The 13,697-nt window shown below is 43.0% G+C and overlaps 1 protein-coding gene across 1 annotated transcript in view; it reads left to right on the forward strand.

The window, feature by feature from the left end:
* Agps (alkyldihydroxyacetonephosphate synthase) overlaps positions 1 to 13,697 on the forward strand; it is a 93,857-nt gene that overhangs the window by 19,915 nt on the left and 60,245 nt on the right. Inside the window, exons 6-7 of the mRNA XM_080276617.1 lie at positions 2,743 to 2,879; positions 9,484 to 9,662. Coding sequence (XP_080132743.1) covers positions 2,743 to 2,879; positions 9,484 to 9,662 — 316 coding nt within the window. The remainder of the gene's footprint in view (positions 1 to 2,742; positions 2,880 to 9,483; positions 9,663 to 13,697) is intronic.

The following is a 13,697-nucleotide window of genomic DNA, read 5'->3' on the forward strand; positions in this document are numbered from 1 at the left end:
GGTCACAAACAATAACAACACACTGCCTCACTTCATCTATGCATCACTCGTCGTCTGCTGCTGTCCTTCCTCACCCTGCTACCCCACCTCCTGCCGCTCCCCACCCTAAATTTGTTGTCCCTCCTCGCTCTGCTGTCCTTCCTCTTCCTCTGACTCCCGTGCTACTGGTGATGAAGATAACTCCCTTAAGTTTTCTGTCTTCTTCATAAAGAACTGCTCTATCTTGGTCTGAGTGGTTTTCTTCTTTCTGTTCTGCAGCATCAAGTTGTAACAATTTAGGTATGCCATCACTTTCCTGGCCAAATTTTGTCCAAAAATTAGCCAAATTGCTTAGAATGGGGCCAAACTTCATTTTCAAATATTATAGTTTGAATAAAACCAGTTTAAGCAACAGACAAATAAAAAATTGTATTTATGCATAAACTGCCACACACAGTCTATCAGCTCGGGACTGTCCAAGGCGCACGCGGCTAATTTGAAACCATCACGTACGTGTAAAGTCGCGTTAAATCGAGAAACCCTTGTTAGTCAAACATATCTCCTTAAATATTTGCTCGTGTTAAAACGAAAACGCGTTTTTTAAACTCGTGTTAGTTGAGAGGTTACTGTATGTACATAAGTAAGCAAATTAATTGGTTAGTTAAGCTGTAAATGAGGAGAGAAAATTAGGTCAGAGTGGAAAAATGGAGAGTAAGAGGTATGTGAGGACAAAGTACCCTGGAGGCGATTCATTCAAAGTCATTCCTTGTTAGTGGGTTTTCAGGATGGAGCAGTGAGCAGGTCATGCAGAGGGTGATATTGATGTACTGTATTTCCTGTCATATATGCCCACTGGTGCATAATGCACACCCATGATTTGGCAAGAGATATTTAGGGAAATAAATGTACACAGTTTACTAATTACAGTATATATATATTCAACATCCACCAATTAGTTGGGAAGAAAAATAATTTTGCATTAAATTATTTGAATTGGAAATACACGAATATACAAATCTTTCACCACCGCCTTGCATTCACTAGCAGGCGATCAGCTGAGTTTTGTTTACAATCTACTGATATGCTTGGCATGGTGCAATTGCTCCATGCACCATGTGTGCATATATTTAATGCACAGAATGCTTAGTTTACTGCTTACTTTGTTCATTCATTCATATCACTTATAAAGGCTTCAGCATACTTGTATGTGTCAACCTTGTTCACCTAATGGGAGCTCTCCATGCTGCTCGATCTCTGGCAGCCTCCCTATTCAGTCCCTTATCCTGTGACCTTGTCCTGGGTCTTTTTTAGGTCTGCCTCTTGCAGCCCTACCCCTAACATTCACACTTCTTACCTTCTACACCCAGTTGTCATCCTCCATCCTCTCAACATGCCTAAACCATATCATTCAACCCCTCATCACAGCACCAAAACATTCAAGTAAAGTCACATTCTTCCTCAACTCTTCAGCCGCACTCCTAACCCCTCCAGGCCTCATCACAGCACCAAAACTTTCAAGTAAAGTCCCATTCTTCCTCAGCTGTTCAGCTGCATTCCTAGTCCCTCCAGGCCTCGCATTCAAGGATGCACTACATATTCTTCTAATTGCTGGCATTACTGTATGTGTGAGCCTTTGAATATCCTCATCCCTTACTGCCCAGCTCTCTCTACCAGACAGCATTACAATCCTAACACATGTCACATTCAAAGATCCTTAGCATGAAGGGAGAGCCCTCTCAATGTTAGGAGAGTTAACAGCTCCCTGAACCTCCACCCATCCCATACCCTCGCCACATCCAGCACGCAACATGTCCCCCAAATGTCAGAACTCCTCCATGCACTCGAGACTGACCAGCAAGATCAGTCCTTATATGCTTGACAGTCTCCACATACTTTCCCTGACACATCACACACAAAGTCAGCATTATTTTGCAGTCTACCTCTAATACAACTACATCTCCTGTGCATCCACTTGTCACAAACATTGCACAAGATGGAGTTACAGTACTTCCCACACTCTTGTGGCAAACTACACATGGCCACACTCCCTCTGTTTTGGCAGTACCACCATCTTTTCTGTTCTGTCTGCATTTACTCTCAGACTCTCATGCCCGTGATGCCCTACCATCTCTTCACTTCCAAAACTTCCTTTTGTATCCCTTTCATTCACTGCAGTTAGCACCAAGTCATCAGCACACATCTTCCATGGGAGTCCATTTCTGAAGTTACATGAGAGAGCTTCTGCCACAATAACAAACACTAATAATAATTCACTCATTTAAGTCTGCATTATTGAAGTATTAATTAATGGTAAGGCAGTCAAGTGATTTGCTTCTGACTTTTGGTGACCATGACTCTGCTATTTCATTGATATTATTGCCATTTTGGTGAACATGACTCTGCTATTTCATTGATATTATTGCCATTTTGGTGAACAGTGTTTTGTGGGTATCAGTCATGTCAACCCATAATAATACCTCAAGCCATGACCTTCTGGTATAATGTGCAGGGTGATTTTTGAAGGAAATTTTTTTTGGAAAAAAGTGCACAGTGCATTGTGGGAAGTATGGTACTATTGCTGTCAGTGTCATGTTCTGTGTACTTATTTTTACCATTGTTGTCACATCATTACTGTCAGTGTCACATTGTATGCATGTACTATAATTTTACTTTTGGTATCAGTGTTATGTCTTGTACTTTTCTTATTTTTACCTCTGCTGTCGTTGTTATATCGTGTGCACTTGTTTTTATCTCAAACGTCAGTGTCGTATCCTATGGGTGGACGAGAAGAACCTGACAGCGAGGATAGAAGCAGGCATCATTGGGCAAGACCTAGAGAGGCAACTACAGGCCCGAGGTTACACTGCGGGACATGAGCCAGATTCATATGAATTCTCCAGGTTGGTCATTTTCCCCCTTAATCCTGGATCTTACATCAGCCAATCTCTTAGTTGGAAATGGTATTTGGATAATGATGATAATATTTTTTTTTAAATTGCTGGTGGTCTAGTGGGTTAAAGCACTCTAACTGGATGTGACCCTCAAGGTTTCAAATTGATTGGTGGTAAGGGTTTATTACTTACATAAAGACATTCAGGAGGAAGTGATTAGTAACTGTCTCGCTGTATGCCTGGACTAGGCATTATAGCCCCATGCTCCTATACTCTTGATGGAGCAGTAAAAGATAAAGGATGGAGAAGAAGCTTCTGTATCCTGATTCATCTGATTTCTTAGGTGGGAAGCAGGGTTGGGATTACGATGATAATAGATGGCAATTTTTCACTTTGTTTACTCCTTATGGGGCAGCACTGGATTAGGTGATGGATGGATATTTTTGTCTGCCTTGCAAGATACCAGGCATATGAGAGCAGCATAAGTTCATCTTATTCTTATTCTTGTTTGAAATACAGTAAACTCTCAATTATCTGGCATAATTCAGCCAATCCCTGTGCCGAACAGCCCCGAGTCCCTAAGGAAGGCCACGGCCGAGACCGGGCTTTCCCACAGAGCTCTCAAGGAGTATACGTTGTGTTGTTGGCATAGGTGATTGTGTACAATGCAGTCTTCAGTAATGTGCTTAATAGTATGGGGTGCTGTGTTACATCTTGGACAAGCATCAGCAACGGAGTTATCCAGCCTCTGTTGGTAACTTAAGAGGGCTGGATGATGCCCCCATCTCAGCCTGGCCAGGTGGACCCTGTTCTCACGAGGGAGATAGAATTCTGAAGGGTGGATATCAGGAGGCCGTGCATGCAACTGTGTATTGTCTAAGTGACTGAATGGAGCGGCGAGTGATTTGAGCCTGGATATGCTTCTGGAAACTGGTCTGAGGCAGGCGAGGGGGGAGAAATGACATTATTTATGTATGATATTGTGTACTGGGTGTTGTTTTGATGTTCCATGGTGTATGTGGATGTGCTGCCATGTAGTGTAGTGGATGTTGTGGGTTTGTGGAGGCTGCAGCGAGAATTTGGGTGCCTGTCATGTCTAGATGATCCTTGACTTTGAGGACTGTGGTTTCTTGATATAGGTGGTCTGTGGGTGTAGTAGCTGTGCAGCCTGTGATTATTTTTAGGGCCTTGTTCTGTATGGTCTGTAGAGTGTTGTAGTGTGTTTTAGTGAGGTTAGGAGCCCATGCAGGGCTTGCATAATTCATCACTGAATGTACCTTTATATTGTTTGTATACTGTGGTGGGGGTTTCTTTATTGTGTCCAAATGTTGTATGGGCATGTGACCTTAAGGCATTGAGTCTTGGTGTTATTTTATTTTTAATGTTTGTGATGTGTTGTTTAAATGACATTGATGTATTGTATGTTACACCAAGGATTTTGTGTGTGTGTGTGTGTGGTCGGGGAGTGTTTTTTATGGTGAGGTGTGGAATGTGACTGTGTTCTGCCATCCAGTTTGTGAGAAAGGTCACTGTAGATTTGGCTGGGGCTATTTTGAGCCTGTTTGTGGTGAACCATTCATGTAGTGTGTTGAGGTAAGGTTGGAGGATGTGTGCAGCTGTGTTTGCATTTTGGTGTGTACTTGTAAGTGTTATGTCATCTGCATAGGAAGCTATGTGTATCTGTGGTGTGTGGGGTGTGGGTATGTCATGCATGTATAGGTTAAAGAGTGTAGGGGACAAAATAGATCCTTGTGGGACGCCATTTGTGAAGTTTGTGATGTTCAAAGACTGACCGGCAAATGTTGCATATGCACATCTGCCTGCTAAGTAGTTTGCCAGCCATCTTTTTGTGTTATTGTGCACGTTTGTGTTGAATATTTTGTTTGTGAGGTTGTGGTAGGGGATGGCATCAAAAGCTTTGCTTATGTCTAGTGTGACTAGAAGTGTTCTGTGTGGTTGCCTAGCTGAATTCATGCCATCAAAAACTCTGTGTAAGGTCTGTAAGAAGAGTGTTTGTGGAGTGTGGTGGCCTAAAACCATGTTGTAATGGGGCTAGGGGGGGTGTGAGGTGTAACTAGTTGTAGTACGTCATTCAGTGACTTTGGGGAGGGTGCAGAGGAGTGTGATGGGGCGGTGTGATGAAGGTAACATGGGGTCTTTGTTGGGTTTGGGGATAGTGATGATAATGTCATGTTTCCAGATGTTGGGTATTATGTTGTGTGAGTAGCTGTGGTTTGATATATTGGTGAGTGCTTGTATGCATTGTGGTCCAAGGTGTTTAAAGTGTGTGTTGCTTATGTTGTCTGGTCCAGAGGCAGATAGGTGCTTGAGGTTGCTAATGATGTGCTTCGTCTGGTTGTAAGTGAAAGGTGCGAAGTCTGGGTCTGTGGGGAATTGTCTTGTACATCGGATGATACGTCTGTCATTGCGATGGGGGTTTAGATGGCTGACATGTGAAAAGTGATTCATGAGAATGTTTGCCTGTTGTTTGTTTGAAGGTATGGTGTCTGTTGTTGTGATGGCAGCATGTGATTGTGTATTGTTGCTGTTGGAAAGTGTGATGCTGTTTAGTGTTTGTAGAGTTTGCTGGTGTTTGTTTTGTGGTCAGGTGTTTGGAGATACTTATTCCAGTTTAGTGTTTGCTGTTCTGATATTTTATTGTTTAATTGAGTGTTGAGTTCTTGTCTTTGTTGTACGGTGTCTTGTGTATGGAGTGTTTGGGAGTTTTGTAGTGTGTCCTGTTGACTGATGAGGCCTTGAATTTCTGGTGTGAAGTTGGGGTTGTGTCTCTTTCTGTTGTCTCTAGGGATGTGTCTTTTGTTTGCATTTTGTATAATTGTATTGAAAGTGTGCACAGCAGTGTTGATGTTTGTGATGGATGTACTGTTTAATATTTCAAAATGTTGTTCTGTTTCAGTTGTGAAGGCCTCCCAATTAGCTCTCATAATTAGTGTGTATGTGTCTGTGGCCAGCTGGGGTGATTCTGGTTGTGGTAGTGATGATGATTGGGAGGTGATCAGATCCAAGGGTTTTGAACACTCTCCAGGATGTTCTAGGGGTGAGATTTGGGGAGCAAAAGGTGATGTCTGGGGATGATGGTAGGAAGAGGGCTTGGGTTGGGATATAGATATGTTGATGGAGATTATTCAGTATGAAAAGATGATCTGTTTGGGATTGTAGTACCAGCCCTCTGTCTGTGTCAGGGTTGTTGACATGCCAGGCCGACGCCTTGGCGTTGAAATCACCACCCAGGATGATGTTGGGTATGTTAGTGATGTGGTGTATTTCCATCTATCTACTATCTACTGCCAGACGCCATAATCCCGCAAGGGGTGGCCATTTGACTTTTAGTTATTTGTTTTACAGGGAGGGGCACTAACCCTCCACCAACCCACTTGTCGACACTTAGGGAGCACGTATGGTTTGGTTATATGGTTACCACCCAACGTTGTAAATGGTTCTTGGCTTACAGAAAACCATTTGGCTTGTCACTCAATGTAAAGCCACATGTAAAGCAAAGAAAAGTAATAAAGTGACAGGAAAGATGGGAGAAATAGGAAGAGAGGAGGGCAGGCATAGAAAAAGAATGATAAAGGCTAAGGAAGAAGTAGGCAGCACTACATCAAGTGAGTGGATGATGGTCGCCACAATTTGTGGAGAGTAATTATGTGGTATTGGGGGGGGGGGTAATGTATGCATCAGCGATTGTTATATGTGATTTGTTACCAGTGCGTATTTTAATTTATTGTACTTTTGTTGTGGTGTCATGTGGGGGGAGAAGTGACTTTGTGTGTGCACTGGTGTCTGAAAAGTTGATGGATTTGTGTACCAGGGTGATGAGTCCACTGCTACCGCTGTCGGCCCGAGCTTGTCGTATTATTCTGTATGGGTTGCAAAGGAAATTGATAACATGCTTGTTAGTACATACAGGAAGATCCTTCAGAACTGTATAGTTTTCAGGAGTGCAGAGTTCTTTGCTACTGATCACAGACTTGCTGTTGCTACTGTAAGGCTACAAATCAAAACTGAGAGATCCTCAAGATGATACCCAAAACAACTCCATCGTGAGAAACTCAGGGATGAGGAGTGTGCATATGAGTATGAAGTGACACTCTCATGTAGGTTTGAGGTGGTTAGTACAGTTGAGGACCCTGTTGAACAGTGGGATACCTTTAAGTGTGCCACCCTAGCAGTAGCTGATGAATGCTCTGGGGAGCACCTGAGATCAAGGATGGGTTTTGTCTCGCCAGGGAGGCTGGCCACCATTGAGGAGAGTCTTCCTGCCAGACTTGCTGGGTATCAGGAGCAGCACAGACTTCTGTCTCAAGGGCACAAGTCTTGCTGAGAAGGGACAAGGAGAGGTGTCAGAGAAATCACTGAGGAGGTTGAAGACCGCTTTTATGCAAATGAACTTCAACCTACTTACTGAGCCCTGACTAAGCTCCAGGCCAGACCCACCTGTCAGGTTAACTCTGTTTGGACAACAGATGGATGGCTCATGTTGGGGATGAGTGAGTATAGGGCTCATTGAGCTGAATACTTTAAGCAGCTCTATATGGCTGAACCTCCCAGTGTAGAGCTTCCCTTGACTGTTGTACAGCAATTGACTACTTTTCCACTAACTGATGATACCGTGCCTTCTCTAGTGGGAATCAGAAAGGCTGTGGAATGGTGCAAAAGTATCCTAGTAAAGCAGTTGGTGTTTGTTTGATCATAGTTGGAAGTGAAGCTGTGATAAGGGCATTACATGCAGTTATTGAAGCTGTGTGGTGGACTGCTGTTATTCCTCTCGACTGGATGAGGAGTTTGATCAACTCTGTCTGGAAAAGGAAAGGTGACCAGGATGACTGTAGTAACTACCATTCTATTACAGTGCTTAGTGTGCTAGGCAAGGTCTTTGATCACATTCTCCTGATACATATCATGGACCATTTGCTTAAGTTTCAGAGGCCTGAGCAATCCAGCTCCATGCCCAAGTAGTCTACAGTTGACCGTATCTTAACTCTTTGAGTTCTTGTAGAATGCTGCCCTGAGTGTTGACAGGGTATTCTTGCAGCATATGTGGATCTCAAGAAGATGTTTGACTCAGTAAATTAGGAGGTACAGTACATTCCAATTATCTGTCATGGCACCACCTGCCATACAACATTATCCGGTGTAGCTAATGGCTGAATTAAAATGGTGCCCAGCAGCAACCATAAAATCTTGATACTATCTGGCATGAAGGACCCTTTCTTCTGGCTAAAAGTACCTTATTATCTTGGATGAGACAGTTATGTCATCAAACATCCAGCCATAAAAAAATAATAGTAATAATAATACTGTATACAGAAAGAATGGGGTTGTACTGTACTTCAATTATGAATGTGGTGGAGTGTTGAGGGAGGAAGGAAGGGTTGATGGTTGGTGAGCCTAGCTGCTCACAGAGTGTTGATGGGGAGATGCATTGGTAGGGAGTAGAAGAGTTTTGACTGACTAAGGTAGGGAATGGAGAACACTAATGCAGAGTTTTCATTGGCTGGGAGCAGGAAGGTGGATGTTCTCTCACTTTACATTATATTCCTCTGTCTCTATGGTGCCAATATACAGACGAGCCAACATTGCACTCTATGACTCTTTTAAAACATTATTAAATTGCAACTTTACAATGGGCTTCCCTCCAAAACCTGGCTGGCCTTTTAGACTAGTGCTGCTGTGGCTCTCTGACACTTTATATTGCCACCCCTCCCCTCCCCTCTCCTCTCTGGTAAGTACAACTTTCATTGTTCTGAGATGTACATTACTGTACTGTACAGGTGACTGTTGGATTCTGCTAAGGCACCAGTGAAAGTATATTGGAAAGAAAAGCCGATTAGATTATGTTCCTAACTAACCGGACATAATTGTCCCGGGATCCAATATTCCCCAAAATGGGCCAAAAACTGCAAAATATTAGAAAAAAATCTGACTTTTTTCCCTCCCGTAATTTGAAATTGCCGCATGGCGCCAAACAGCTGTTACACCATGGTCCCTTCATCCCTTCCTTCCTCCCCCTCCCCCCTCCCCTGTCAGGTTGCCATTTGGTATTTTTTATTACCAAGTGTGGGCCAATTTGGTAATGAAAAATTCATTTGGTAATGAATCAGAATAATGCATTACCAAATGGATTTTTCACATGTATGAGGATACACAGGATGGAGATGGTGGATTGTTTGCTCTCTCTGATTAATCTGCTACCCTACATAGCATGAAAATAATCAACATGGTGTTAATTATAAGGAGAGTGATTACATGTATATCCACTTGTATATATAATTAGTGAAGAATAATTGCTAGCTTTACGAATTTGGTAATGAAAAGTTAAATTTGGTAATGAAAGTTGAGGAGATTGGTAATGTGGCCGTTGCGATCTGGCAACTCTGTTACCCCACCATCATCAACAGTCACAGCCAAACCACGATCGAGATCAGATGCTTATAGCATTGCAAGCCACAGGTGCTTGTCCATAAGAACATGTCCAGGAGGCTGGGGCCCAGTATCCAGACAGGATCACTATCCGGACATGCCTTTGACTCTGTTACGTTGGATATTGGAGGGATTACTGTATTATCATCATTACTTTTTATCGTTCCAGCTTGGGAGGATGGGTAGCAACACGAGCTTCCGGAATGAAGAAAAATGTGTATGGAAATATTGAAGATCTGGTAGTACAAGTGCGAGCTGTGACGCCCAGAGGCACAGTTGACCGCTACACTGCAGGTCCTAGGCTGTCAGCAGGACCAGACACACAGCAGTTTATTATGGGCTCGGAAGGTTGGTGGTTAGGATGCATAAACCTTTATTTTTTGCTATTTTGCTGACAGTACTGAGTAACATGCATAGATGAAATTATTGAAGTGATTTTTTCAGAGTTTGGTAGGGCTTGGTGTATACAGTAAACTCTCAGTTATCCATCTCACAGTGGCCAAAGGGGTTTCAGGTAATGACTTACAGACAGACAGTGAAATACAGTAGTTCCCCCCAAAACCTCACCAAAGGGGGGGGGTCTAACCCTCAATAAAATCCTGTACCTGCGTTGTATAACTCTTCAAAGATAGATTAAACAACCTGTACATACTGTAATAACCATGGTAAAATCTCACTGTATTGTAAAGTTGGCAGGAAAATGTGTTTGAGCGACACAGTAAATGGCGTGGATTTTAATTTGGGCATTTCCTAGGGAAAATTCAGTCATGTCCTATGACAGCTAATGACATGCCGGATAATGCAGCGATGGATAATAAAGAGTTCACTGTACAGTAGACACTCACTTTAACAGGCATCGATAGACTGGATATCAGAAAATAATGGACACTACAGAGGCAACTGAAACTCCATCAGCTATGATGAACAATGTCCGTTAAGTGGGACGCAGTGGACCCCATACATGTGTTTCCTGCCCATTTTAGTCTAACCTGGCCTGAAATTGCCCTCTTCCCCTTGTGACTGCTGAGTTGTAATAACAGACTGTATTAATACTGTACAGTGCTTGTCATGAAGAAATGCTATGACAAGGATATGCTATAGGCTGAAAAAGGGCAAACTTGTGAGCCAGGCTAGTGTAAAATGGGTATAGTCTTCATTTTTAGTACTAGAATATGTTACAGGCGGGTCCCGTTAATACGAGTGGGTTATGTTAGGGGAGGACTGCTTGGATAGTTAAAACTTGTTTAACCCTTAGACACTGGGCTTATTTTGGCACAGCTGCCCTCTTGCCAGGGCAATATTTCCCAAAATAGCCCTTTTTCAAACCTTCATATCTGGGAAAGTATAGCAGTTAGGGAAGGAGATTAAAGACCATATTACTCATCAACTCTTCTTGTGAAGGAAAGCATCCCCAGGTTTTCAGGTGATCACATTGATGAGTAAGGACATGAAGAAGATGTAATATCTTTTGCCACTCGAAGCAGGATGTGTTCGTGCAAATGCGTGCAGCCCCAACATTGGTTTCACTGTCAGCATGATAACTTCTCCACTACTAGATAAAGTAGATGCAGTGGCATCCAAGGCATACCCTAAGGCACTATCACTGAGTCCTTTCCTAGTATCCTTGGGCAGGGCCTTGGCGGGGGTGGATAAGGCAAGGGGTCCATTCGAGGCGGGAATGGAATCGAACGAGGAGGTTTCAGAAAACATTGTTCAGCACCTGGCTAAGTCACGGAGAAGACTGAGGTATGCTTGCATCATGTGGCGAGAGTCTCTCCCTACCCTTTCATGACAAGATCAAATGGCAGCCAGTTCAGACTGTGGTGAAATGGCATTTGTGATTTGTACAGACACCCAGTGTCTTCTCTCCACCTCTTTTGTGTCATTCCATACCAACACCTGGCAGGCAAGGGTTAACAGAGTACTGTATATAACTTCTGGGAAAACTAAGGTTAGGTTAACTGACCCCCCGACCAACCCAGGTTCAGGCAATTTTATGGAATAATAAAGATTACAGACACCTCATACACACCTGTAATACTACCATATGCCCAGTAATACAGGCAACCTTCACACAATGAACACTCAGACGACGAAAATTCAGTTTAACGAAAATTATGTTTTACTACCCTTCGTTTGCACAACGAATGCCTAGACTCGGTTTAACGAATTTTTATTATTTTACCGATGATCAACCGTACCATCCCTCAGAGAAGCCAGTTGTGCATAGTGACTAGCAGCTGTTGACGGCAGCCCCTTTAACGACGCAACACTTGTACTTGTATTCAAAACAAAACAGCTCTAGCCCTCCCAAGCTCACATGTGCATTACTGCAGTACTTTTGCTCACCATGCCTAAATGACCTGCAACTAGCCCTAGCCAACAAGCAGCCAAGGTCTCCAGGAAGAGCCTCACCCTCGAGACTAAGCTGGATATAGTAAGGTGGCACGAACGTAGTGAAAAAACAATCTTTATGGCTCGCCTCCATGACCTGGTTCCATTGTAAATATTTTATTCTCCACTTGCATACCGTATATATTTGTAGAATGTAGATGTACTGTATGTACAATAGTTGTAGAATATGGGTTGTGGAGTCATAAGAGACATAAACATGCATAATGAACAAAAGGGTGAATACAAGTGGTTGGGGGGGGAGGGGAAAATCCGAAGTCTGGAACCAAACCGCATTGAACCCATGTTATAATGGGCCCGTGCAACGAAAATTCATGTAATGAATGGTTTTCCAGGAACCTAACCCATTCATTAAGTTGGGGAGTACTGTAATTCATTCCTATGGTTATGGAAGCAATTGGAAGGAGAAAATGGCATGAATTAAGATTTAAACTTAATTGCAAAGTAGTACAAGTGCTGTTTTTTTTTTTTATGCAAGGAAGAAGGAACCAAAGGCCATGAGCCCGCAAACCATTCTTTCCAAGAAAAAAACAAAAACAATACATAAGAGAGCCATATTCAATAATCGTCATTTTGAGATGTCTGGACACACTGTGTTTGGAAGACTGGAGATCATAGGAAGTAGGAAACACAGACAGAGAGAGACAGTTCTAGAGTTGGCCTGTTGCATAAATGAGGGACAGGGAGTAGCTGTTGACTTTTGCATTAGAGAGTTGGATAGAAAAGGGATGAGAGTTTGTTGCTAGATGGGTGCTATGTGCCCATTGTAGGGGTGGAGGGATGCATGCAGACAGTTCAGAGGAGCAGTGACCATTGAAGTAGCAATAGAAAAGAGATGAAGATGCAACAGTGTGGTGAAGAGACAGAGGTTGAGAGGAACCAGTAAGAGGCAAAGAATTGATGAAATGAAAAGCCATTGACTCCACCCTATTGAGAAGAGCTGTATGTGGGGAGCCCTTCTGCACATGAGAGTTGTACTCTACACAGGGGTAAATAAAAGCTGTGTATAAAGTCAGCAACTGTGCTGAGGTAAAGAAGGTATGGAGTCAGCTTAGCACACCTGATCTCTTGGAAGGAGATTTTACAAGAGATGTAATATGATCTTTCCAAGATAAATCCCGATAGAATGAAACCCCAGTTATGTTTAAGGATGATACTAGATTAAGCTGGATATTATTAAACATTAGTGGGTACTCCTGTGGAAGATTTTGTTGGGTTTCTTCCTTTTCTGTCTTACTTCATTCTTTCCTCGTCCTTCTGCCTAGGGGTGACTTTACACTCCCTCTTTTGTCTTTCTTTCCTTCATTCTTTGCTGTTCCTTTTGCCTGTGGGTGACTCTACACTGAGTGGCAAGCCGATTGGTTTCCCATACACCAGGAAATCACATACTGTGCTGGATGGTAACCATATAACCAAATTATGGTGCCTGGTGGTTTAGTGGGTAACTGCGGTGCTCCAGTCAGATTGAGCCAGTGGGGGTATATATCCAAGGGGTGGTTGGGGTTTATCACTCACGTAATGCCACTCAGGGATGAGTGAGGCTGGTCACTCTCATTTTAAATGTCAGGACCAACTTGCCTAGCCCTGGGCTTCTACACTCCTCATGGGGCAACGTAGGATTGGATGATGGATGGATAGGTGTAAGAACTGAGTTTTTGATGCATTAAAAACAAGATTATTTTTACCCCAGTCAGAGATATGAGCCAAGTCAGACATTAGGTGTGCCATAGCCTCAACCCTTGCTTGTTGAAGTAACTGCTGATATGGACATTGCGAGAACTGAATGGAAAGGTGAAGGGTGCATCATCAGCGTATGAGTGGATAGGGTTAGATGTACAGCTCAGGTCATTGATGAATAAAAGAAAGAGAGTTGGAGGTAGGACAGAGCCCTGAGGAACACCACTATTGATAGATCTAGGAGAAGAACGATGGCCGTCTACAGCAGCAGCTGTAGAATGACCAGAAAGGAAG

The sequence above is a fragment of the Coenobita brevimanus genome, chromosome 65 (assembly GCF_032717465.1).
Source record: "Coenobita brevimanus isolate Jiangsu-jjx chromosome 65, ASM3271746v2, whole genome shotgun sequence".
Taxonomy (NCBI): Eukaryota; Metazoa; Arthropoda; class Malacostraca; order Decapoda; family Coenobitidae; genus Coenobita; species Coenobita brevimanus.